The 24,112-nt window shown below is 43.2% G+C and overlaps 1 protein-coding gene across 2 annotated transcripts in view; it reads right to left on the bottom strand.

Annotated features, from left to right (window-relative positions):
* The window catches only part of stx12 (syntaxin 12), a 78,352-nt gene extending 56,660 nt beyond the window's left edge, over positions 1-21,692 (bottom strand). For both annotated transcript variants that reach the window (XM_076754411.1, XM_076754409.1), the window contains exons 1-2: positions 21,584-21,692; positions 20,246-20,386 (exon numbers count right to left, since the gene is read on the bottom strand). In XM_076754411.1, coding sequence (XP_076610526.1) covers positions 20,246-20,345 — 100 coding nt within the window. In that variant the 5' untranslated portion in view covers positions 20,346-20,386; positions 21,584-21,692. The remainder of the gene's footprint in view (positions 1-20,245; positions 20,387-21,583) is intronic.
* Positions 21,693-24,112: the final 2,420 nt, after the last annotated feature.

The following is a 24,112-nucleotide window of genomic DNA, read 5'->3' as shown; positions in this document are numbered from 1 at the left end:
CCAGTCAGTAGAGTCCAAACACGCCTGGAGATCCTCCACAGCCTCACTGGTCCACTTCCTTGATGTCCTCACTACAGATTGGCAGAGCTTTAGTTTCTGCCTGTACGCAGGAATCAGGTGCACCATGACGTGGTCAGAGTGGCCCAGTGCAGCACGGGGGACGGCGTGATAAGCATCCCTGACTGTGGTGTAACAGTGATCCAGAGTGTTCTCCTCTCTGGTCGGGCATTTGATAAACTGTCTGTATTTAGGGAGTTCGTGGGTGAGGTTACCTTTGTTAAAGTCGCCAAGGACAATAACTAAGGAGTCCGGGTTGGTCTGCTCCACACGCAGTATCTGGTCCGCGAGCATACGCTGTGCCTCCTGCACGTTGGCTTGCGGCGGGATGTAAACGCCGACCAGAATGAATGAAGCGAACTCACGGGGTGAATAAAAAGGCTTACAGTTAATGGTGAAATATTCCAGGTCAGGAGAACAGTGCTGCTGGATCACTGTCACGTCCTTGCACCAACCACTGTTGATGTAGAAACAGATTCCTCCACCTTTAGTTTTGCCGGAAAGTTCCGTGTCTCTGTCTGCGCGGTGGAGTTGGAAGCCAGCCAGCTGCAGCGCAGAGTCCGGTATTAATCCACAGAGCCACGTCTCGATGAAGCACAAAACCGCAGATGAAGAAAAGTCCCTGTTTTTATCCAACAGCAGTTGTAATTCCTCCAGTTTGTTGGGCAGTGAACGCACGTTAGAAAGTCTCCAAAAGTCTCCAAAAGTAGAATGGTAAGCAGATTCTGAAGCTATCAAGCTCCTCTCCTGTGGAAACATCTTCCAATCTTTTTCCAGGAAGCAGACACTGTCCTTACATTTAAGAGTAGACTTAAAAGTTAGCTTTTTTTAACAAAGCTGGCTAGTTAGGGCTGGATGAGGCTTGTCTTGGACCAGTCCCTAGTTATGCTCCTATGGGATTAGACTGGAAGGGGACTTCCAATAATACACTGAGTTCATGTGTTCTTCTCTCCCTCTCCATCTGTACGCTTTCATGTCCTACCAAGGCACATATCTAACTTAGCTTCTTTCCTGGAGTCTGAATTCTTTCTCATCTCGTAGGGTCCCATGGATAGTGGTTGAACCTGGATTGTGGATTATGGCTACATCTCCTGCATGCCCTACCTGACATGGACTGCAGTTGTACTACTATTAGTCATACTTCCATTATTATTTGATCCATATTGCTGAATTATGTATATACTATCTGTTACTAATACGTACATATGTATGTATATGACATACATAAATATATCATATATGTATATACTATGCTATATATACTACATATAGTTAGGATTCCATTATTAGAGCTGTCACTGTTACTATAATTGCATTTCTGTCCACCCCTGACCCCTCTCTCTCTTTCTTTCTCTCTCTCTCAGTCTCTCTCAACCGGTCGAGGCAGATGGCCACCCACCCAGAACTTGGTTTTGCTTGAGGTTTCTGCCTGTTAAAAGGAAGTTCTTCCTCGCCACTGTCACCTCGTGCTTGTTCATGAGGGAACTGTTGGGTTTCAGTAGATAAAGAGTATGGTGTGAACCAGCTCTATATGGAAAGTGTCCCGAGACAACTTCTGCTGTAATTTGGGACCATATAAACAAAATATAATTGAAATGATTTAATGTTACTGTTGTAAAGAGAAGCTTAAAAAATGGCACAAAGAATGATGAGCTTTAAAGTTGCATAGGGAGACAGCATTAAGTACACCATGTTGAGGAAACTAGTTTAAAAAAACAAACAAAACAAACAGCAACCATTTACTGCATAGTGAAAGTGAAACTGAGTACAATTAGCTGGTAATTAGCCTGATCAGCCACAACCAGTAACTAAAACAAACACAATAATCGACTGAAAACCATTAATCACACCACTGACTAACCGCAGTAATAATTATCAGACAACTTTAACATATTTGAGCTAGCTTTTCTGTGGTGGTGACTAATCAATGAAAAATATTAAAATATAAAAATATCTGATCTGATTTTGATTTGTTTTCAGTATTTGAATGAAAAGGAAACTCCTGCCAAACTCCCTTTAAGAGTATGACACATTAACAATTCTTGAGGTATCCACAAGCACATTATTAAAAAACACAATATAAAAGGTGTCATATGTCAGCAATCTTCTTGTCAATTTAGCATCAATGTCATTCATAAAGTGTATTTCTGTGCAAACATTACTGATTTTGGATTTTGTGACCTCAACTATCCACCCACCTCTATTGATTACCTGTGCTAGTTTAGTGGGAGATGACCATGGGAATAAGAGGCGAATGGTTTAAAAAATTAAGTTTTCTCAATAAAATATGTGCTGACTGGTGTATCAAATACATGCCAAATTGGACGCAGACTCATAACACTATGGGCTCTATTTTCGTTCCCGCCACTGGCGAAGCGCAGGGTACACACCCCGCGCAGTGGTATTTTCGTGCAGCGCAGATGGGCGCACAGCGCACTTGGTATTTTGGTAAACCGAGGCGCACAGAGGTACGCCAGGGTGGGCGTTGCGGCGCAATAGGGGGAGGTGTCAGCAGGATCAGTCGGCGGATTTGGATTTTCAGTCCAAGTCATTTCATTCCAAATACAAATGTTATCATTGTAATGCTTAACGTTATCTACAAAGGCCACTGCGAGCCTGGACCTCCCGGACCAGAACGTCAGTCTCCTCCTGGGAGAAGTTTGGGCGTCGGACAGTTTCCTGTGCGGGCTCAGTCATCCTTGAAACCATGCGCCTCGCCAGCGGTGATTTTAAAGGTGAGGCGAGGAGCTGGTGTGATTGGTGAAGATTGAACTCGGCAGTGTGAAACCCACTCCACGCCTTCTCCCCTCCCTCCTTCCGAGTTGCGCTGCTGGGTGGGACTGAGATGAGAAGGGGGAGTAGTTGCACCCGCAGCTCAGTGCATGAAAATACCAAAGTCTGCGCCGCCACGCCCCATCGGCAAAGCGCGCCTGACTTTGCGCCGTGTCTCCACCGCACCGGTGGCGGAAATTAAAATAGAGCCCTATGAATTCACAGTGAAACATCAGGGAAAAAATATGACATGTCCCCTGAATGCTTCAATAGTGAGTTTACTGCATCCTTTTCAGATTTTAACGCAGGACACATAAGCAATCTATCAACATCAATGGAAATTGAATATGATACGAAGTCCATAAACAGACAAGCGACAAGTCAGATCTCACAGCAACTTATAAACTCCATGTATGTTCGAAGTTAGGTAGGAACATGGAGCAATATGCTTGTGAACTTAAAAACACACGTGTATTAATACTTCAACCATACAGTTTTTAGCTGCTTGTGCTTATCACATAATGTTTATTGTTAGCTAGCAGAGTAGCTGTTAATCTTTACAGGGTGGGAGAAATCTTGCACTACTCTCGATGCTGGGCATCAAGAGTTATGACCAAGAGACTGGGAAATGTTAGTTTGAATATTTATTACGCCACAGGTAGTTTCAAATGAGGAAATCAGCACGACAGCCAAGACAGGGCATGCCAAACTGGCTGTGTGGTAGATGAGCATTATGGCCACACAACAATGGATGGCCTGCTTTTGCTTCTGTTCATCAAATAGGTAGCTAGGTAGCATTTGTTATTGTTAGCTAATCATCAACCAACAGCAAAGTTAACTTCAGCTTATTCACCTTCAACATCACATAGAGTTAATGTCTGACATGGGTTTCAAACTTAAAATTTATGACTGACATGGGTTTCAAATTTAAAATCAATGATACTAATCTAATATTGCAAACAAAGCTTATGTTATGCCATTAGAATGGTAATTGTGAGCAATACTGAGTTAACTTTTCACAGTATTTTATCTTAAGTTACACTGGGCTAACGTGTTATGTAGATTAGCAAGCAGCTTCACAACTTACAGGTGCAATCAAAATTATTCAACCCCCATTGCATATTAGGCTTATTGGCAAAATGTACAATTTTTCAGCTGTTTGCAATAAACAAAGTAGGCAAGAACAGTTCAAATAGTTTAATAAAACTAATATTACCATGGTTTTTATCCATATGCAACACAAAATGCTACTTCTAATCACTAATGCAGTCTCAAAATTATTCAACCCCCTGTCTCAAGAACATCTGATGCAACTAATCAAAATTACCCAATCCCTGTGTCAAGCACACAGGAGTTTGTTGAGATTGACGTTTGATTGCATGTTAGAACTATGGCTAAGTCAAAAGAATTGGCCAAAAAGTTCAGAGAAGAGATTATTGCCTTGGAAGGAAAAGGATACAAAAAGATAGCAAAAGCTCTGAATGTTCCTAGGCATACAGTTGGAAGCATAGTTTACAAGTTCAAAGTTAAAGGAACAGTGGCTACACTACCTTGACATGGTAGAAAGAGGAAACTATCAGCGGCTGCCACCAGATTCCTAAGGAGGTGAGTGGTCAAAAACCCTCGAGTGACTGCAAAACACCTGCATCAAGACTTGACAGCAGGCACTGAGGTTTCAGTTTGCACAGTAAGGCGCATACTAAACACTGAAGGGCTCCATGCCCAGACTCCAAGACATACACCACTACTGACCCAAAAGCACAAGAAAAGTCAGTTCCAATATGCTCAAAGCCATATAAATAAGCCACAGAAGTTTTGGAATTCTATTCAGTGGAGCGATAAAACAAAACTGGACCTTTTCAGGCCTATGGAATAGCGGTATGTCTGGAGGAAGAAGAATGAAGCATATGCCTACTGTGAAGCATATGCCAAGAATATTACTGAACTGGAGGCCGTTGCCCATGAGGAATGGGCTAAGATTCCTCAGGAAGGCTGTCAGAAGCTGGTGTCTGGCTATGCATCACGTTTGCAGCAAGTCATAACAGCAAAAGGGTGCTCTACTAAGTACTGAAGGTGCTTGTCATGATGGGGTTGAATAATTTTGAGACTGCAGTAGTCATTAAAAGTAGCATGTTGTGTTGAATCTGGATAAAAACCCTTGTAATATTAGTTTCATTGAACTACTTAAACAGTTCTAATTTGTTTATTACAAACAGCTAAGAAATTGTATATTTTGCCAATAAGCCTAATATGCAATGGGGGTTGAATAATTTTGATTGCAAGTGTAAATGCCATCAACTGGTACTGATGTTACAATAGTTTAAGCATCTCTTTGGCATCACTGGGTAATTTCAGTGGAGTTACGAGGGTGAAAAAAAAAATAAATAAGGGGCACCAATAGCATGTTTTTGGGTTGCTCACAAATACAAACTAGACAATTTCCCCTGGGGAAATTTTGAAAGGGCCACAAGGGCTACTGTGTACATTATGATGAGATTCTTCAGACTTTTCAAACAGTTAATACCAGTAACATTATGATGTTATATACAAGGAGCCAGTGTTGGGAAAGTTCACTTTCTACATGAACTAGTTCAAAGTTCAGTTCACAAATTTTAAAATGAACTAGTTCAGTTCATAGTTCATAATTCAAAATTTTGAACTAGTTCATAGTTCTTTTTTTCCATATGTTGCTGTGACCTATATTTTTTCATCAGTATTGACACAGCCCATATAGAACCACAGACAGCAATTATTTTATCAGTTTTAACACTGTAACTATGCTTCAGATTTCATCTTCATATCCAATTTTGAATTATTATCCAACAATGGTTTACATTTGCATTGAGGGGACAGCATTTCCCCATTACTGCTTTAATGTTCACAAATTTTAAAATGAACTAGTTCAGTTCATAATTCATAATTCAAACAGTTCATAATTCATCATTCAAAATTCTGAACTAAGTGCACCATTCTAAAAATGAAGTAGTTCATAGTTCCTCATTTCCATATGTTGCTGCGAACTATTATTTTTCAAAATTATTGACATAGCCCAGTTTTTTTCGCTACATATTAAGGCCCGTTTACGGTGTGTTTTTGCCAGGTTGTCACCTGGAAGGCTCTATAGAAATCTGCCACCCTACTGAACGAAGTTAAACTGAGAGAGCGTGCCGTTCACAGACACCAAAATGAACAAGTTCATAGTAACGGTCATCAGGCAGTAATCCAGTGCGGTCAGTTCACGTTCGGCCAAAATATGAACAAGTTCATGAACTATTGTTCAATGAACGACCAAACACACACACAGATACAGGTGCACGCGCGCTCTCAGCGCAACAGACATACACGCATTCAGACGGAGAAAAAGAGTGATTTGCTGCCTCTGCACTGGTCTGACATTTGGGCTTATGCTGACAAAACGGTAGCTCCTATCAGGAAAAAAAACACAGACCATCATCGCTGTAAGGACTTCCTGAACGATTGGGTATGATTTCGGTGTTTCTACACAAAATGTTTTGTCGACACTTGCAAGTTTAAAACAGAGGTCCGTTCAGCTTCTGTCAGAAAATCTTTGTATTTGAGTCAATGAGGAGCAGAGACCGACGTGGCTGCAGTTAGAGGCTGCTAATTCACATTCGGTAAATCTCTCAGGTTTTTGGAGCACATTGTGAGAGACAGAACAAATTTGTCTACAAATGTGGAAAAAATCATGCGTGTAGAGTGTAAATTGTGGCTGGGAGGAGTGTGGAAAAAAAAAATCTGGAAGTTTTTTCGGCTCTCTCCCACTGACCGATGACGTCACCTACTCTAACGCGAACATTCCATGCAATACACACCCATTACAATCTCAAAATTTCTCTAAACATGATCATGGTCATTGAACAGTGATTGATCAAAAACTGTATGACCTATCAAAACACGGAATAATACACCAATACACAAGACTTGTGTCTACAGTTTAAAGTTTAAATGGAGTCTCTAGGTGAAAGTATTTGAAAGAATTTTGTAAAGAAAAGTAATAGCACGCCGATCCCGATCAAGACGCATGTTTTCATATATAATTTGCCCGGGTCCTCTCAAAGCTGTAGGACTAGTAGCAAATTGAAATTTGACACGGAAGAGGAATAATAAAAAGAAAAAACACGCAGGATCGCAATAGGGCTCGAGGCTTCACCTCGTGGCCCTAATAAGAAAACACACGCAGGATAGCAATAGCGCTCAAGGCTTCACCTCGTGGCCCTAATAATAATAAAAAGAAAAAGCACACAGGATAACAATAGGGCTTGAGGCTTCGCCTCGTGGCCCTAATAAAAAGAAAAAACACGCAGGATAACAATAGGGCTCGAGGCTTCACCTCGTGGCCCTAATAACGTGTGTTTGGTTTGCTCACAAAACAAGTCATCTTGTAATATCTTCAGGGGTTGGACAGCATGTCTTTTAAATTATTTTCTTCTAGTGTTTGATCACTCTGATCATTTTGGGAATGCTTCAGCCAGACTATTAAGTTTACGTCAGGAATCTAGATCAGTTGCTGAGTATTCCATTGAATTTCGGACACTAGCCACCGATTCCAAATGGAACGAGGAGGCACCTGGGGGGGATTTGTTAAGGGATTGAATGAGGCCGTGAAAGATGAGCTGGCCTCTAGAGAGCACCCTTCTGACCTATGCTCTGGTTTCTTTGTCGATCAGGTTTGACCACCGTCTGCGGGAGCATTGCCAGGAGAGAGGCAGCCATCTTCAGTTTGCCGTGCCAGCTGGAAACTTCCCACCTCCATTCAGTCTGAGTTTTACTCCTGTGGCCAGGGTGGAGAAGGAGCCCATGCAGCTGGGGTGGACTCTTCTCTCCCCAGCTGAACACCAGCAGAATCTGCACTCCGGCATTGGTCTTTACTGCAGTAAGAAAACCCACTTAATAGCCAATTGCCTCAAGTGGCCAAAAATCAGGCTCCGCAGTAAATGAGAGCCATAAACCCGTTTGTTTACCCACGCCTCCTTCCGGACAGTTTCACTCCACTTTATGTTTTGCTAGTCAGTTGCTAGTCAGTCGTTCCCCCTGCTTGCTCTTATTGATTCGGGTTCTGAAGATAATTTTTTGGACACTGAAGTGACTAAACAGGGCTGTATTTCCCTCATCTCCCTCAAGTCCACAGTCCCAGTTAGCGAATTAGATGATAAAAGACTAGCCAATATCACTCACCAAACCGCTCCGCTCACTCTCATTCTCTCTGGCAATCATCAGGAAACCAACCAGTTTGAACTCATCTGATCTCCATCAGCTCCTATTGTCCTCAGTTACCCCTGCCTTAGACTTCACAACCCGCACATAAACTGGGTTACAGGGAGGGCAATGGGCTGGAGTAACCATTGCCTCTCTGTGTGCCTCTGCTCTGAGCTTACCCCGGCAAGGGACCCAGTTAGGTCCACTATGGCAGAATCTTTTGATTTGACAGGAGTGCCTGAAGTTTACCACAATTTGGCAGAAGTTTTTAGTAAAGAACGTGTCTTGACTTTGCCGCCCCACCATCCCTATGATTGCGCTATTGACCTCCTGCAGGGGCACCGCTACCCACTAGCTGGTTATACAACCTCTCCAAGCCTGAGTGTGAGGCCATGGAGAGGTATACTCGCGACTCCATAGCCACAGGTATAACCTGGCCTTGGTCTTTCCCACTGGGCGCAGGGTTCTTCTTCATCGACAAAAAGGATAAGACCCTGCAAGAACTTCTTAAAATAACCTTTATAAACAAGTATCCACTCCCGTTGATCAGTGCTGCGTTTGAGCCCCTACAGGGAGCATCAGTATTCTCTAAACAAAAGCTCCATAACACTTCCCATCTGGTCCATATAAGAGAGCGGGACAAGTGGAAAATGGCATTTAACACACCCGTAGGTCACTTCGAGTAGTAACCTTTCAGGTTAATTAATGCTCCAGCAGTTTTCCAGGCACTGGTAAACGATATCCTGAGGGGTTTCCTCCACTGTTTTGTTTTTGTTTATTTAGACGGCATCCTGACCTTTTCAAAGAGGCTGGAGGAGCATGTTTCTCAAGTCTGTATGGTACTTGAACATCTCTTAGGGAATTGGCCGTTATTGACTTGCCTACCCCTAGGGATCGTAAGCAACTGCAGTGATTTCTGGGATTTGCTAATTTTTATCGGAAATTCATTAAAGACTATAGTAAGGTGGCATTAGCGCTCACCAAACTAACTTCTCCTAAGACTCCCTTTTTCTGATCAGACCAGGCAGAGCAGGCTTTTCAAGGCCTTAAGACTCAGTTCTCCACAGCCCCTGTGTTCATTCACCAGGACCCAGGAAAACAGTGAACGCCTCTGACATCGGCATGAGAGCAGTTCTCTCTCAGTGTACCGACCTGGATAACAAGCTGCACCCCTGCACCTTCATTTCCAGAAGGCTGTCACCCATTGAGAGAAACTACGACGTGGGCAACGGGAAACTTCTGGCCATGAAGTTAGAGCTGGAGGAGTGGCGTCATTGGCTGGGGGAGGTGGAACAACCTTTTATGGTCTGGACAGATCATAAAAATTTCATCTATATCCAGTCAGCCAGATGACAGAATTCCCAGCAGGCCAGGTGGGCTTTGTTTTCCAGCAGGTTGAACTTCTCTTTGACTTACAGACCAGGTTCTCACAATATTAAACCTGATGCTTTGTCTCGACAGTTCTCTGACTCAGATAGACTATTCTGACCCTGAAACCATCCTCCCTGTGTCCTGTGTGGTGGCGGTCGTTACCTAGGACATCGAGGCAGCCATAAAAGAAACTCTGCAGACTAATCCCGATCCAGGTAACTTGTTCTTTGATGGGTCCATGCCTGCCACCCCAGGACAGTCCACACTTACACTCTTCTTAAGAGGCAGTTCTGGTGTCCGGGCCTACATGGCTGCATGGCTGTGTGCACGGGCAAAGGCGTCACATCAGCCCCCCTCCAGCCTTCTTCGACCCCTCCCAGTGCCCAGTCAACCATGGTCCCACATCGCCCTGGACTTTGTGACCCATTTGCCCACATTAGCACTAATGACACTATTATGACTATGGTATACAGGTTTTCCAAGTCTGTGCACTATGTGCCCTTACCTACATTATGGTCTGCTTCTGAGACGGGCAAACTCATTGCCAAACACGTGTTCCACTTAGATGGGATTCCCATGGACACTGAATCCCTCAGAGTGGTCCCTCCATCTGGCATGGGAGAATACGCCCACAACTCCCTCACCTTCTCTGTAACGGGGATGTCTCCATTCAAGGTTGTGCTGGTATATCAGACACCTGTGTTTCCTGAGCAAGAGGAGGAGTTGGTGGTTCCCTCCGTCCAGACTCATTTGCAGAGATGCAAAAAGGTGTGGGAGGATGCTCGAGCTGTGCTGCTTTGGATGGCGGCAGAGAATAAGAGGATAGCGGACCACCATCGCACCCCAGCTCCGGTCTACACCCCAGAGGTCAGAGTGTCTGGCTTCCAGCCAAAAACATTCCTTTGAAGACTGAGTCCTGTGAATTAGCTGTGAAAATGTGAATACTTAATTTTGTGGCCAGGACTTTTTTATTTTTTGATTACATTTTACTGGAGATATGACTTGCAGATTTGGCTTGTTCCTTTCCCTTTTTTTGGAAGCAAACAAATATTGGCGTCATAAAGTGTACTAGGAGTCTCTTACTTTTCATTCAGTTACTCACCATCCTCCATGAGAGGAAAATGGTTTTAATTCAGTTATATTACATCCTTATTGCCCCACCTGTGCCGTGGACCGCTCTTAAAACTAAGATCCCACCCTGTGTCTTATCGGCCATTTCATTCTACTCATTTCTATTATCCTTTTAGAAACACCTTTTAAGGTTTTCTCTGGGAGGACCCCTTCTTAACCATCTTGGGACTCCATTTTAAATGGCTCTTTCAATAAAATTGTTCTCCTTCTCCCCTGTGCCAGCGCCCACCGTAACATCCAACAGGATGTTACATTTTTATCTTCACCATCCTCCATGAGAGGAACAACTTGTTAATGAAATGCCCTGCAAAATTCATAAATAAAGCCATCCGGGCCTGCTGCTTTTCTGGAGGGGAAAGCTCAAATAGCATTCAAAAGGTCAGCCTTAGAGACTGGGATGACAATTTCATCTCTTGTAGTGCCATCTAGTTGGGTAGTATTTAGATTAGCAAAAAAAAATTTACAAAAATCTACTTTTGTAGTCTTTACTGTGCTAGAATATAATTCCTCATAGAAATCTCTGAAGCATTTACCTCCTTTGGGTTAGTAACCAAATTGCCTGTTTTAAATTTAGTCCTATGGACGGCTTAATTAGCCTAATCACCCATAATTTCTCTGATTTACAAGTCCACAACTTCAAAATGCTGCTTGTGTGTTTGCTAGGGATAGTATTATATTAGTGCTGGGCGATATACCAGTTCACACCAAATACCAGTGTATATTTTTGTCATGATATGAATTTTTTATATACTGCCATACAGGTGTGTTTGATTGCACAACTTCGGAACGCTGTGCCACGTGACACTGTTTGAGACAGGAGCCTTTTCAATGTTGCGCTTCTAAACATGCATTGTGCGAGGCATGGTAAGGGTAAACTGTAGTGCTCTGGTGTTATGTTATGGTGAAGATGGATGGGATAGACACTGAAACGAGTAGAACATGATGACACAGAAGAACTTTTGCCAAAAAGAGGAGCCGTGTCTGTTGTTTGGAGGTTTTCTGGTTTCAAAAAATCTGACGTCGACCAAACAATCATTTTATACAAGTGTTGTTGTGCTAAAGTTGCCGCTGGGGGCAGCAACACGAGCAGTTTGCTCCATCACCTTAGCCACAAGCATGTCTTGGAATATCAAGAATGTATGAAGTTAAGATCAGCACCCTCTACATCAGTTGGTAACACGGGAAAAGCAAAAGAAAAATCAACCCACATGTCACTTCAAGACGCATTTGCTAGAGGGACTCCCTACAACAGCAAAAGCAAACGGTGGATTGAGATCACAAACTCTATCACTATCCACCTAGACAAGATAACGGTACTCTGCCCAGATGCGCCCAAATGAGCGCCTGGACATACCTGTGTTAAAACATCTGTAAAACTGCTCAGGTTCATTTTTTTAACATGTACTTTGGCACAGTTGCTCATCAGATATTAATTTACTGATTCCTGCGTGAATTTGGCTACTATCCCATGATTTAAAGGTGGTTTTCACTCAAAATAATATTTGTTTTTTTAGTTTTTTAGGTGGAGATAAAAAATTTTATTTACATATTTAAATTACTGTAGTTGGACTGTAAGAGGGAGGATCTTAAAAGCCTTTTCTCAAGTATTTGAAGCACTTTGGCAATCTCAATGAGACAACTGTAAAGTAGAATCAGAAACCTCCCTGTTATCATTAGTGTTAAAAAAACTCATCAATGCTCAGTCATATGTTCAATAAAGGAGTGGTCTTCAAGAAGGAAAGGGTGTAAGTGTCAGCTGAATTGTTAATCTTGGTAGTAATTCTGATGCTACCAGGAAAGTAGCTATCTAGTGAAAGACTTATCAACATCAGAGTACAAAGAACAATCTTTACCTGTAGGATACTGCAACAACTAAATACCAACCATGTTCCTTGTTTTCATTAAAGGTCCCATATTATGAAGTTTTATCAATAAATTAGGTTTGGGTAGGGTCTATGATTTCCATAAAACATGTTTTTGAAGCTGTTTGCTGAAAATAGCTTTTAGGAAAAGATTCTCACCTCCATCTATTTCCCTCTGTTTCAGTCCCTTTCAGAATGCGCTGTTTTTGGTGTCTGTAGCTTCAAATGCAAATGAGCTGCTGCTGCCCCACCCATGTTACCATGGTAATGGGGAAAGCTTAGAGTCTAACGTAGTACAACCCATGTGAAAGTAGTGGACATGGCGGCAATGAACAGAGTGCTTCAACCATACATGTTGAACTCATGTTTGATCCAAAGCCTTGCTTGGAAGAGCAGACTATGCTCCACCTTGAGCTCCCACAGTGGGCTGAAGACCTCAATGAATTCTCGTTGCTGCCGCATAACTTCTGGTGCAATGATGGTGTGGGGCTTGGTTTGGCTCCCTCTGGCTCTAGCGGTGGCAGGGTCCAGTGTGCCCACTTTATAATGATCAAAGACTGGAAGATGTCTTCTCCGAGAAGGTTTGGGATCAAGGCCTTGACAGCATTTACGCTATTTTTCCTATTCAGGTAATTCAGGTATATGGACAATGTTACAGCAGCAAGACCAGCCTTCAAGGTCATCCCCTCGGGCACATAATTTCATTCTTCAGGCTGGTGAGTGCCTTTTCCAAACACCTATTCTTCAATATTTTCCACTTTGTTGAGCAATTCCTTTTGGAGAATTTGTCGTTCCTCATGAGTCTGTTCCAACTTGTCAAACATGCCATTTTGGCAACTACGCCATGTTGTCTCCCGTGGCATGGCCGGGAGAATCAATGATAGCATCATTAACATACGCTGAAGCTGGTAGAGTGACTCGATGCCTTTGGACTTGTTCTCTGGCATTTCACCACAAAAAAAGTTAACCAGTTAATCCCCACTGTGCCAAGGAAGTTCCCAAGGTTAATAAGATGAGAGAAAAAAAAACTCATATCAGCCTAAGCACATGACAGTTTGCAGTGCATGTACTGGCCTTCTACAGAGATGACTGTGTGTGCATGAAGTGCCCAGAGCTAACAGTGTGTTGCTGCTCATCAAATATTTCAATACTGTATAAGTTAGAGAAAACACGATGTGTCATGCTTATAGAACTGAATACAAGGACACTGTGAAGCCCATGATGCTGCTGGACATACGTCTTCCACAGCCATCTATTAGAGGAGAGATGTGTAGGACAACAATGTTCTGGTAGTGTAGACACAAATACCAGGCAGGGGGTCTTCCTCTGCTACAAAATATGCCTGTGCGATAGGTTCACACAGAGAATGGGCGATTTTTACTATTTACCATTTGTATCTTCAAGGCCCTCCTTGAACAGACACCTTACCGTGGTGGAGGAGTTTGAGTATCCGAATGATCCTAGAGGCTATGTTGTCTGGGGCTTAATGCCCCTGGTAGGATTGTCCAAGGCAAACTGGTTCTAGGTATGGGTCAGACTAAGAGCGGTTTGAAAGCCCCTATGCAGAAGAAGAAATCAAGGAAGCGTACGTCGCCAGGATTGATGTCACCGGGGCCCCACCCTGGAGCCACGCCTGGGGTTGGGGCTCGCAGGCGAGCGCCTGGTGGCTGGGTCTTTGCCCACAGGACCTGGCAGGGCGCAGCCCAAAGGAGCGACGTGGGCCGGCCTTCCCGTAGGCCCACCACCCGCAGGAAGGATCAGAAGGGGCTGGTGCTATGTGTTATGGGTGGCAGTCGTGGGCGGGGGCCCCGACGACCCAAACCCTGGACTCTCTTCTACTCTGGAGTTGCCCGCGGTGAGAGGTGGCGAGCTGGTGTGGGCTTGCTTATAGCCCCCCAGCTCAGCCGCCATGTGGTGGAGTTCTCCCCGCTGAGCAAGAGGGCCGCTTCCCTGCGCCTACGGGTTGGGAATAGGTCTCTCACTGTTGTTTCGGCCTACGGGCCGAGCAGCAGTGTAGAGTACTTGTTCTAGAGTTCTTGGAGTCCCTGGGAGGGGTACTGGAAAGTGCTCCAACCGGGGAACGGCCTCCCTGGTCTGAACCAGAGTGGTGTTCTGTTATTGGATTTCTGTGCTCGTCACAGTTTGTCCATAACGAACACCATGTTCAAGCATAAGGGTTTCCATCAGTGCACGTGACACCAGAACACCCTAGGCAGGAGGTCAATGATGGACTTTGTAGTCGTATCATCTGACCTTCAGCAGTATGTCTTGGACACTCGGGTAAAGAGAGGGGCTGAGCTGTCAACTGATCACCACCTGGTGGTGAGTTGGATCCGCTGGCAAGGGAGGAAGCGGGACAGACTTGGCAGACCCAAACGTACCGTGAGGGTCTGTTGGGAACGTCTGGCGGAACCCGCTGTCAGGGAGGTCTTCAACTCCCACCTCCGGGAGAGCTTCGACCAGATTCCGAGGGAGGTTGGAGACATTGAGTCCGAATGGACCATGTTCTCCACTTCCATTGTTGATGCAGCTGTCCGTAGCTGTGGCCATTAAGTCGCTAGTGCCTGTCGTGGCGGCAACCCCCGAACGCGGTGGTGGACACCGGAAGTAAGGGATGCCGTCAAGCTGAAGGAGTCGTCCTATCGGGCCTGGTTGGCTCATGGGAGCTCTGAGGCAGCTGACGGGTACCACCAGGCCAAGCGTGCGGCAACTCGGGTGGTTGTAGAAGCAAAAACTCAGGTCTGGGAGGAGTTCGGGAGGCCATGGAGGAGGACTACTGGTCGGCCTCGAAGAAATTCTGGCAAACCGTTCGGCACCTCAGGAAGGGGAAGCAGCTCTCTGTCAACACTGTTTACAGTGGAGGTGGGGAGCTGTTGACCTCGACTGGGGATATTATCGGGCGGTAGAAGGAATACTTCGAGGATCTCCTCAATCCCACTGTCATGTCTTCTGTAGAGGAAGCAGAGACTGGGGACTCGGAGGTCGATTCATCCATCACCTGGGCTGAAGTCACTGAGGTAGTTTGTAAGCTCCTCAGTGGCAAGGCACCAGGGGTGGATGAGATCCGCTCTGAGTACCTCAAGTCTCTGGATGTTGTAGGGCTGTCCTGGTTGACACGCCTCTGCAACATCGCGTGGCAGTCGGGGATGGTGCCTCTGGACTGGCAGACTGGGGTGGTGGTCCCTCTGTTCAAAAAGGGGGACCAGAGGGTGTGTTCCAACTATCGGGGGTTCACACTCCTCAGCCTCCCTGGGAAAGTCTATTCCAGGGTACTGGAGAGGAGAATACCGCCAATAGTCGAACCTCGGGTTCAGGAGGAACAATGTGGTTTTCGTCCTGGCTGTGGAACACTGGACCAGCTCTATACCCTCCACAGGGTGCTTGAGGGTTCATTGGAGTTTGCCCAACCAGTCCACATGTGTTTTGTGGACTTGGAGAAGGCATTCGATCGTGTCCCTTGCGTCATTCTGTGGGAGGTGCTCCGGAAGTATGGGGTTGAAGGCCCTCTGCTGAGGGCTGTACAGTCCCTGTACAACCGGAGCAAGAGCTTGGTCCGCATTGCCAGCAGTAAGTCGGACCTGTTCCCGGTACATGTTGGACTCCGCCAGGGCTGCCCTTTGTCACCGGTTCTGTTCATTATTTTTATGGACAGAATTTCTAGGTGCAGCCAGGGGCCGGAGGGGGTTCGGTTCAGGAGCCAGCAGGTTTCATCTCTGCTTTTTTCGGATGATGTTGTCTTGTTGGCTCCCTCGAGCCAGGACCTTCAGCATGCACTGGGGCGGTTCGCAGCCAAGTATGAAGCAGCTGGGATGGGAGTCAGCACCTCCAAGTCCAAGGCCATGGTTCTCGACCGGAAAAAGGTGGCTTGCGCCCTCCAGGTTGGGGGAGAGTACCTGCCTCAAGTGGAGGAGTTTAAGTATCTTGGGATCTTGTTCATGAGTGAGGGAAGGATGGAGCATGAGATTGACAGGCGGATCGGTGCAGCGGCAACAGTAATGCGGTCACTGTATCGGTCTGTCATGGTGAAGAAGGAGCTGAGCCGAAAGGCAGAGCTCTCGATTTACCGGTCAATCTACGTTCCTACCCTCACCTATGGTCATGAACTTTGGGTCATGACCGAAAGAACGAGGTCCTGGATACAAGCGGCTTAATGAGTTTCCTCCGCAGGGTGGCAGGGCACTCCCTTAGAGACAGGGTGACAGGGTGAGGAGCTCTGTCACCCGGGAGGAGCTCAGAGTAGAGTCACTGTGTCTCCACATCGAGAGGAGTCAGCTGAGGTGGCTCGGGCATCTCTATCAGATGCCCCCCTGGACACCTCACTCGGGTAGTGTTCCAGGCATGCCCCACTGGGAGGAGGCCCCGAGGAAGACCCAGGACACGCTGGAGTGACTATGTCGCTCGGCTGGCCTGGGAATGCCTCAGGATCCCCCCGGAAGAGCTAGAAGAAGTGTCCGGGGAGAGGGAAGTTTGCGCGTCCCTGCTCAGACTGCTGCCCCCGCGACCTGGCCCCGGATAAGCGGGAGAAGATGGATGGATGGATGGATCTTCAAGGGCCTATGATTTGCCAAATGACTTTTATTGCTTGTTTGATATATAATGTCCTTTTTACTGATGCCCTCTATTTTTTGCTGTCCACTTTGTTGCTGTAATTCTGGAAATTTCCCCACTATGGGACTAATAAAGGAATATCTTGTCTTATCTATCTTATGTCTTGATTTTGCTCTTTTTATTTCCGTATTAAGGTTTCATGATTGATATGAGCACATGTGACATAGATTATGCCTGTTTGATGAGAACCATTCGTTATCGTCATAATAATAAAGATGTTTTATGACCATTTAAATCTTACTTTCTAGTTTATAGTTACTTTCTATGCCCCTGCTTGTTGACGTGGAACTTTTAGCTTCTGAATCTAGGAATAACACCAAGATTTAATCCAGGGAGTTAATTTCCCCAGATTATTGAACAGCAAATGTCTGTTTATATTAGGACCAACTAGTAAGATATCAGTTTATCAGACTTTTTAAGATGATCAATCACGATATCATGGTCAATCACATCAAATGCTGCACTTCGGTCACAGAGGACAAGAATTCAGACCTCACTTTGACCAGAATTTAGTCTAAGGTCATGGATTATTTTAGTAAGATCAGTTTTAATGCTGTGGCTGTGGGGTTGCTGTGGGTGAGGAACCTCCGACCATTCGATCTGGCCCATGAGGCAAGTAATAGATAGAAAAAAGTAGCGATTAAGAACATGAAATAGTAGAGTAACACCTTCTTCTTAGCAGTCCCTGAATGCAACATATGTAGCTGCTGTTTTGATTTATTATTTTTTTTGTGTGTGTGTGTGGAAAAAGTCTGATTTTCTCACAAGACATCAAATGTCTGTGTTATGACAGTATAACTATTGCAGTAATTTAGAAAAAAAAATTTAGTAATCATAATGCAGGAGTTATCCCAAATATACTTCACTTTGTAATTTATCCCTGCTACTTCTGTTTGCAAAACAGAGAACTCTGTTTACATTTTATTTAATTTTATTTTCTAAATAGCGCCAGATCACAACAGAAGTCATTTAAGGATACCTTTCCTGTAGAACAGGAATATACCTTGTCCTTTCATTAAACGAACTAAATAGCCCTATGTTATTTATATTAATTCCTAACATCATTTCTGTCTCTACAATTCTCCTCTGCTCTCTGTATCGCAAACGGCAAAGTTCTACCCCAATGTGTGTGGAAACTAATGGTTTAAAAAGCAGACTGTAAATGCATCAGTGAGGACATTTTAATCTGAATCACCAAATCAGTAACAATTATTGCACAGCCAACCCTCACACAAGTCAATTTCATAAGCAGCTTTAGAATTAGCTTACTGCAGCTCCCGTTGAAGGTTTGGACATGAACGCATGATGATGATGTTCATGCGGTCTGGTCTGGAGGCTCTGGTCAAGCCTGTCTAATAGGAGCAGCCTGGAGTGGCCTTGGAAGGCAATGAGCCCAGTGCATTCCAGGTGCTGTAGGTTATGCCTTTTGAGCTATAGGCAATACCACATTCTTGTTTTTATTTTACTGTATGTTGTTTTTTTTTGGGGGGGGGGGGGGGGGATTTGTCAGCAACCCTGAAGTTTCCATCTGTACATCAAAACCTCTTAGTCGTTCTTGGATGTGTGAGATAACACAGGTTAAACTACACAAAATTCACTATAACTTTCTTTATAAATGGTCATGGTACCTGATGAGAACTGATTCAACAGCCAAAAATTGTATGTCATCCAGGAAGAAATACACTGGATTTTAGGATATAAAGATGCAATTTAGGTGTGCAATTACATTGGCATGACTCCAACTGACACATACAAAACAAAAACAACAGTTAAGATTGTTTTGGAATTAAATATAGTCTAATCGTTAATTGCTTTAATCAACATTTGCATAACTTTTAAATTGGTAAAATGGTAATGTTATGTGGAACTCATTAATAACTACTACGCTGTTTGATTATTATTTTGTTATTTTTTGAATTGCTGTATTATCACCATTATTTCAATAAATTCTGATGAGTTTTACTAACCTGTATTGTTACCATTATTTATTTATTTAGTTCTATTTGTCTGTTATTCTGATTGCTCTTATCAGTATGATATTGACAAGGTGCCTGAAAAACAACGTAATAGTAATTGTGGCACCATTAGGGGTGTTGACTGAAAGTGTGATTGCTGGAATAGAGGAATGCATTTCAATTATATTATATATGAATGTCTCCACAAATATCACATGAACATATACAGGTGTATACAACACCAGCACATGTAGAGTATTCTACTATATACATATACACAAGTATATGTATATGTATACTCTGATGCCAGTGTTGCCAGTTTGATTCACATCCATAATGTTACAACAAATTTGTCTGGTAAAATCTGCACCTCATATGGAGAGCGCACTTTTGAATTTGGACAGCCCTTGGCACTAACTTACTTTCTGAGTGCACCCACTTGCAAGTCTACAAGTGTTGGGAAGTCCAAATGTTCAGATTCGTTTTCACACCTGACCAAGCAGACTCGGTTTGACTGGGGAGCTGAAAGTCGCAACACTGTTGCATTTATCACTTGTTTCGGTTCTGCTTTCACACTGTGATTTCTAAAGCGCACCGAACTTTCTGAGCAGCATCACGTGGTTGAAAGAGGCGCTCGTCGATTGGACAAAGTAGGAGGGGAAATCCCTCCCTCCCGGCCCGGAAAAACAACAGTAAACATGGAGCATCATGTGAAGTTCGTTGGTTTAAAACCCACTCCCCCCATTTTTTCACTAAACTGTTTAAAAATATCATTGTTTTTGTGAGTGGATGTCAGAAGTAGGTTTATGTGGTCATCTGACCATATTTCAAGGAGAGTTTTGAGCTCTTCATCTGTCCACGTCTGTCCTCTCGCCATGTTTGTTTTGGTTTAGAATGCGCGCTGTACTTCCTCTACCCTAGATGCACTGTGTATGCACTGCGAATAGCATCACTACGTACATTTGGTCCTGTGTTTGGTCCTGTGAGCTTTCACACTGCATACGAACTGAACCAGGGTTCACTTGCAAGCGAACCAAGAACCACATTTTCAAGCAGACCAGAGTTCGCTTGTTTGGTCCACACCAGAGTTCCGGTGAGCTTTCACACCTGCCCAAACGAAGCAGACTATCTGAGGAAACAAACTCTGGTCCGTTTAAAGCGGACCAAACAGGTCTGGTGTGAAAGCAACCTGGGTAAACAATTTTGGCTATGGCCACGGTCTTGCTTTCACTGTCACAAAAACAGCTACTAATGCAACAATAAAGCACTTACTGTTCTGTGTGATCTTCTGGACGTTGGAGCTGCATGTCTGTATGAGGGTGTTGAAGTCCCGTGGGACAGGGTGGTAGGTCTCTGCTTTGCCGTATGACATGTCTGCCAGAGTGTAGTTGAACCTTAGGTGTTGAGCTTTGGCTGCAGATAAACAGAGGAATAAGAGTTAGAAAAAAAAATCTGAAAACATTCAAAAGGTGTTTCTTAACGACTGTCATATTTAATAAAAGATTTGAATAGGCAAGACAATGATAGTGAGGGCCTTAGACTGACCACTTGGACAAGGAACATCAATAGAGCAGGAGTTTTTCAGTTTAGTTTTTAGGTTAACCAATGTATTTTTTACATTATGGCAGACTACTCATACTTTCTACATGTCACATAGTCTGCTTTGAGTTGCAGAATAATGAGGATTTTATTGTTTTATTGACAGGAGAGATGAAGCTTACAGACAACTCTGATTCCAAAGAAGTTTGGACTCTGTCTAAGACATAAATCAAACAGAATGTGACAATTTGCTAAGCCTTTATGTCATATTCTCAATTAAAAACAGTACAAAGACAGCGTATTTAATGTTTTACCTCATCAACGTCATTGATATTTGTAAATACATGCTTATTCTGAATTTGATGCCAGCAACATGTTTCAAACAATTTGGGACGGGGCAAAAAAAAGACAGGGAAAGTTGAAGAATGCTCAAAAAACACCTGTTGGGAACATTCCACCGGTAAAGAGGTTAATTGGTATTAAGTGGCAAAATCATGGTTGGGTATGAAAAGAAATCTTAAGACTCAGTCGTTCGCAAGCAAGGATGGTCCGAGGTCCACCACTTTATGAAACACGATTGTATAAAGGAGCTACATGGGCTCCGGAGCACGTCGTAAATCCGTTATCGGTTTGCAAATAACAGCATTTTGTTCTTATTTACGTTTTACACTGGGTCCCAACTTTTCTGGAATCAAGGTTATAACTTGGTCCGAAAAACAACTGTAAGCCTGCTAATGTCGAATCATTCGGTGCTGATCGAGATTAAAGAACATGCAAGTGATATTAGTTAAACCATAATGGGAACGTATAGTTATCGTGATTTGTATACACATCTGCAGTCTACACATTAAGCTAGTTAGCTCAAGTAACGTTACCGAAAGTTACAAGAGGCTGTACAGAATAATGCTCAGCTGTTAGCTTTCTAGCTAACTGACGCTAACTTGTCAGCTCTCAGTTGTTTAAAACTGGCTACCTTGAAACAGCTAAGCATGTTGTTCACCAATAAAGACCTAGATACAACATGTCTGTTTTCAACAAGAATAAAGCGTTGAATAAAAACACAACACATACTTGCGTAATTGGCTGTAGAAATGAACTGAAACGCGTAATGTGTCTACCGTCAAGACACTGCCCTTCCTGATCCGTGACGTTATCGCGTAAAACGACGCACGCGTTGAGAGGTTGTATTTACTCTTATTGACTTTGTTAACAAACTGTTAACTGTTGTTGTACAAATTAAAGGCGCACGATTTTCTGTAGTAGGTTAAACACAAATGTTCACGCAGTGCCTCACTGTATTCAGACAAGACATTATAGTTGTTAATGTGTTGCATATTGCTGAAGTGTCTATGTACGGTGGCCTACAAGGGCAAACGCGCTGCCACAGCCCAAAGCCCTTTCATTAGAAGAAACGCGCTGCAGCTTCAGAAACGATAAAAACATCAAAACGAAACAATACAATAACAGCAATACGCTGCAAATACAAACGATAAAGTCTAAAACACACAAACTCCGAAAACACATGCAGCAGAAATGCGCTGCATGTCCAGTCAACACAACTGTAGTTTTCCGGGCTTTAGGAGGAGCGCAAAGTGGAACAGCTTGGTTTCAACCCGAAAAAGTGAAAGACCAGACAAGACTATACAGCCGTGTCTCCTCTCTTTTGTTTTGGCTTTCCATTGATGTATTTGTTTTGGATTTTCATGTATTTTTGAATTGGCATTGTCCCTGAAGCTGCAGCACATTTTAGTTTTAAATGCTTTGGGCTGTTGCAGCACGTTTGCCCTTTGTCAGCCACTGCATGAAGATACATAATTAAATTTAAATTTATTTAATTCCTTCCTCTCAATATGAAAAGCATTTAAATAAGAACAAGACTGCTACATGATAATGATGATAATTAATAAGCATGTAACCAAACAGTTACTCTATGTAATTTAACAAGGAACTTAAGCACATTTAACCAACTCTGTACTTATTGTTGAAATTTTGAGGAAGTCTCACATAATGCTGGTGCAGTTTAAAGACACAAAACCAGTTCCAGTTGCCCTTTCACTGGTAAAAGAAGTTTTACAGTAGATTTGATATTTTGACAGATATTCAGATCGAGGCTTGCAGACTCAGTGACCACATCTTGTGTTAGCAGTTGCAGTACAGCTATCAACTGAATACCTACCTCAATGCTGACTTGCTTCCATAATTGGGAATTGTCTGATTGTCTACACTGTAAACCCAGATTTTGATTAAACTCAAAGAGATTGAGTTCATATAACTTAAATTTGTCTAATTTATTGACATTACTTGTTAATTCTGATTAAGGTGAACTTTTTCAAGTCCATTCTTATAGTAATTGTGTTTTTAAGCCCAATCAATAGTTTCTACTCAAATAAACTGAGTTTGTATTACTTAAACATGTGTCTTTTCTTTACATGAATTATGAAGTCTGAATAAACTGTACTTTTTAATAGCCTATTTTATTGTAATCATGTGATTGAGCTCAGACAACTCAATATCATCAAGTTTTGCGTGATAGCAACATGTTGACGTCACCACCCGCCAAAAATCTAGTTTATACCACTTTGGTCAGAGTGGTAGTGGTAGTTTTTGAGGCAGAAAAGAGACGGGACAGAACAAGACACAGAATGGTGGGTTGGAATACGCAGTGAGAGAGAAGGAGGAAGACAGAGAATTGTTTGGAGCGAATGGCGGGTTGGAAATCAAAATGTACCGTGAGTGTAGCGATGGGTGATAGTTCAGATGGAGAGACATGGGCTTCTGAGATGGAGTATAGCCAAATGAAATATGCAAGAAAACAGTCATGGTCCGAAGTAAGTAGCGGAGGAGAGCGTAGTCCAAGTCACAACACCAAGAAGATCAGAGCTACCATTAGCAAAGACGAGAGCAGCGATGATGATAAACAAGGGGAATGGTTATTATTATTATTAAAGTTTTTATTACACTCAGTAATGATAAAGGCCACTTTCATACAGTTCAGGTGACGAAAGCAATTGAGAAGGCAATTGGAAAAATAAAGTATGCAAAAATTGCTGAGTAATAGAAGAATTCTTATTTCTGCAATAAACAAAACACAACAGGAAAAGATACTGAAAATGAGCAGCCTGGATGACGGAAAGATTAAGGTACATATACCAGGAATGGCAGCAAAGCTGAGAGGAGTGATTGCAAATGTGCCATTGGAAATGTCCATGGAAGAAGTGAAGAGAGAGATACAAGGTGGAAAGGTTATAGAGGCCAAAAGACTTCAAACTAATAATAATGCCGTAATACTGCCTTATAACAAACCTGGTAAAGATCCGAACAATGCTGGCAACTACAGACCTATAGCATTAACCTCTCATCTATGTACATGGATGGAAAAGATATTAGTCGGAAGACTTAATTACTTTTTAGAGCATAGAGGGTTATTTGCATCATTTCAAAGTGGATTTCGGAAAGGATGTTCAACAATGAATGCTGTGGTAAAAATAAGTAATGAGATAGAGAAGACATTTAAAATGAAAGAATTAATGACTACTGTATTTTTTGATATTGAAAAGCTTACGATTCTATGTGGAGAGAAGGGTTGTTAATTAAACTGAA

The sequence above is a fragment of the Chaetodon auriga genome, chromosome 17, assembly GCF_051107435.1.
Source record: "Chaetodon auriga isolate fChaAug3 chromosome 17, fChaAug3.hap1, whole genome shotgun sequence".
Classification (NCBI taxonomy): Eukaryota; Metazoa; Chordata; class Actinopteri; order Chaetodontiformes; family Chaetodontidae; genus Chaetodon; species Chaetodon auriga.
The sequence above is the reverse complement of the archived record's forward strand: the minus strand, read 5'-3'. Positions and strand labels throughout refer to the sequence as shown.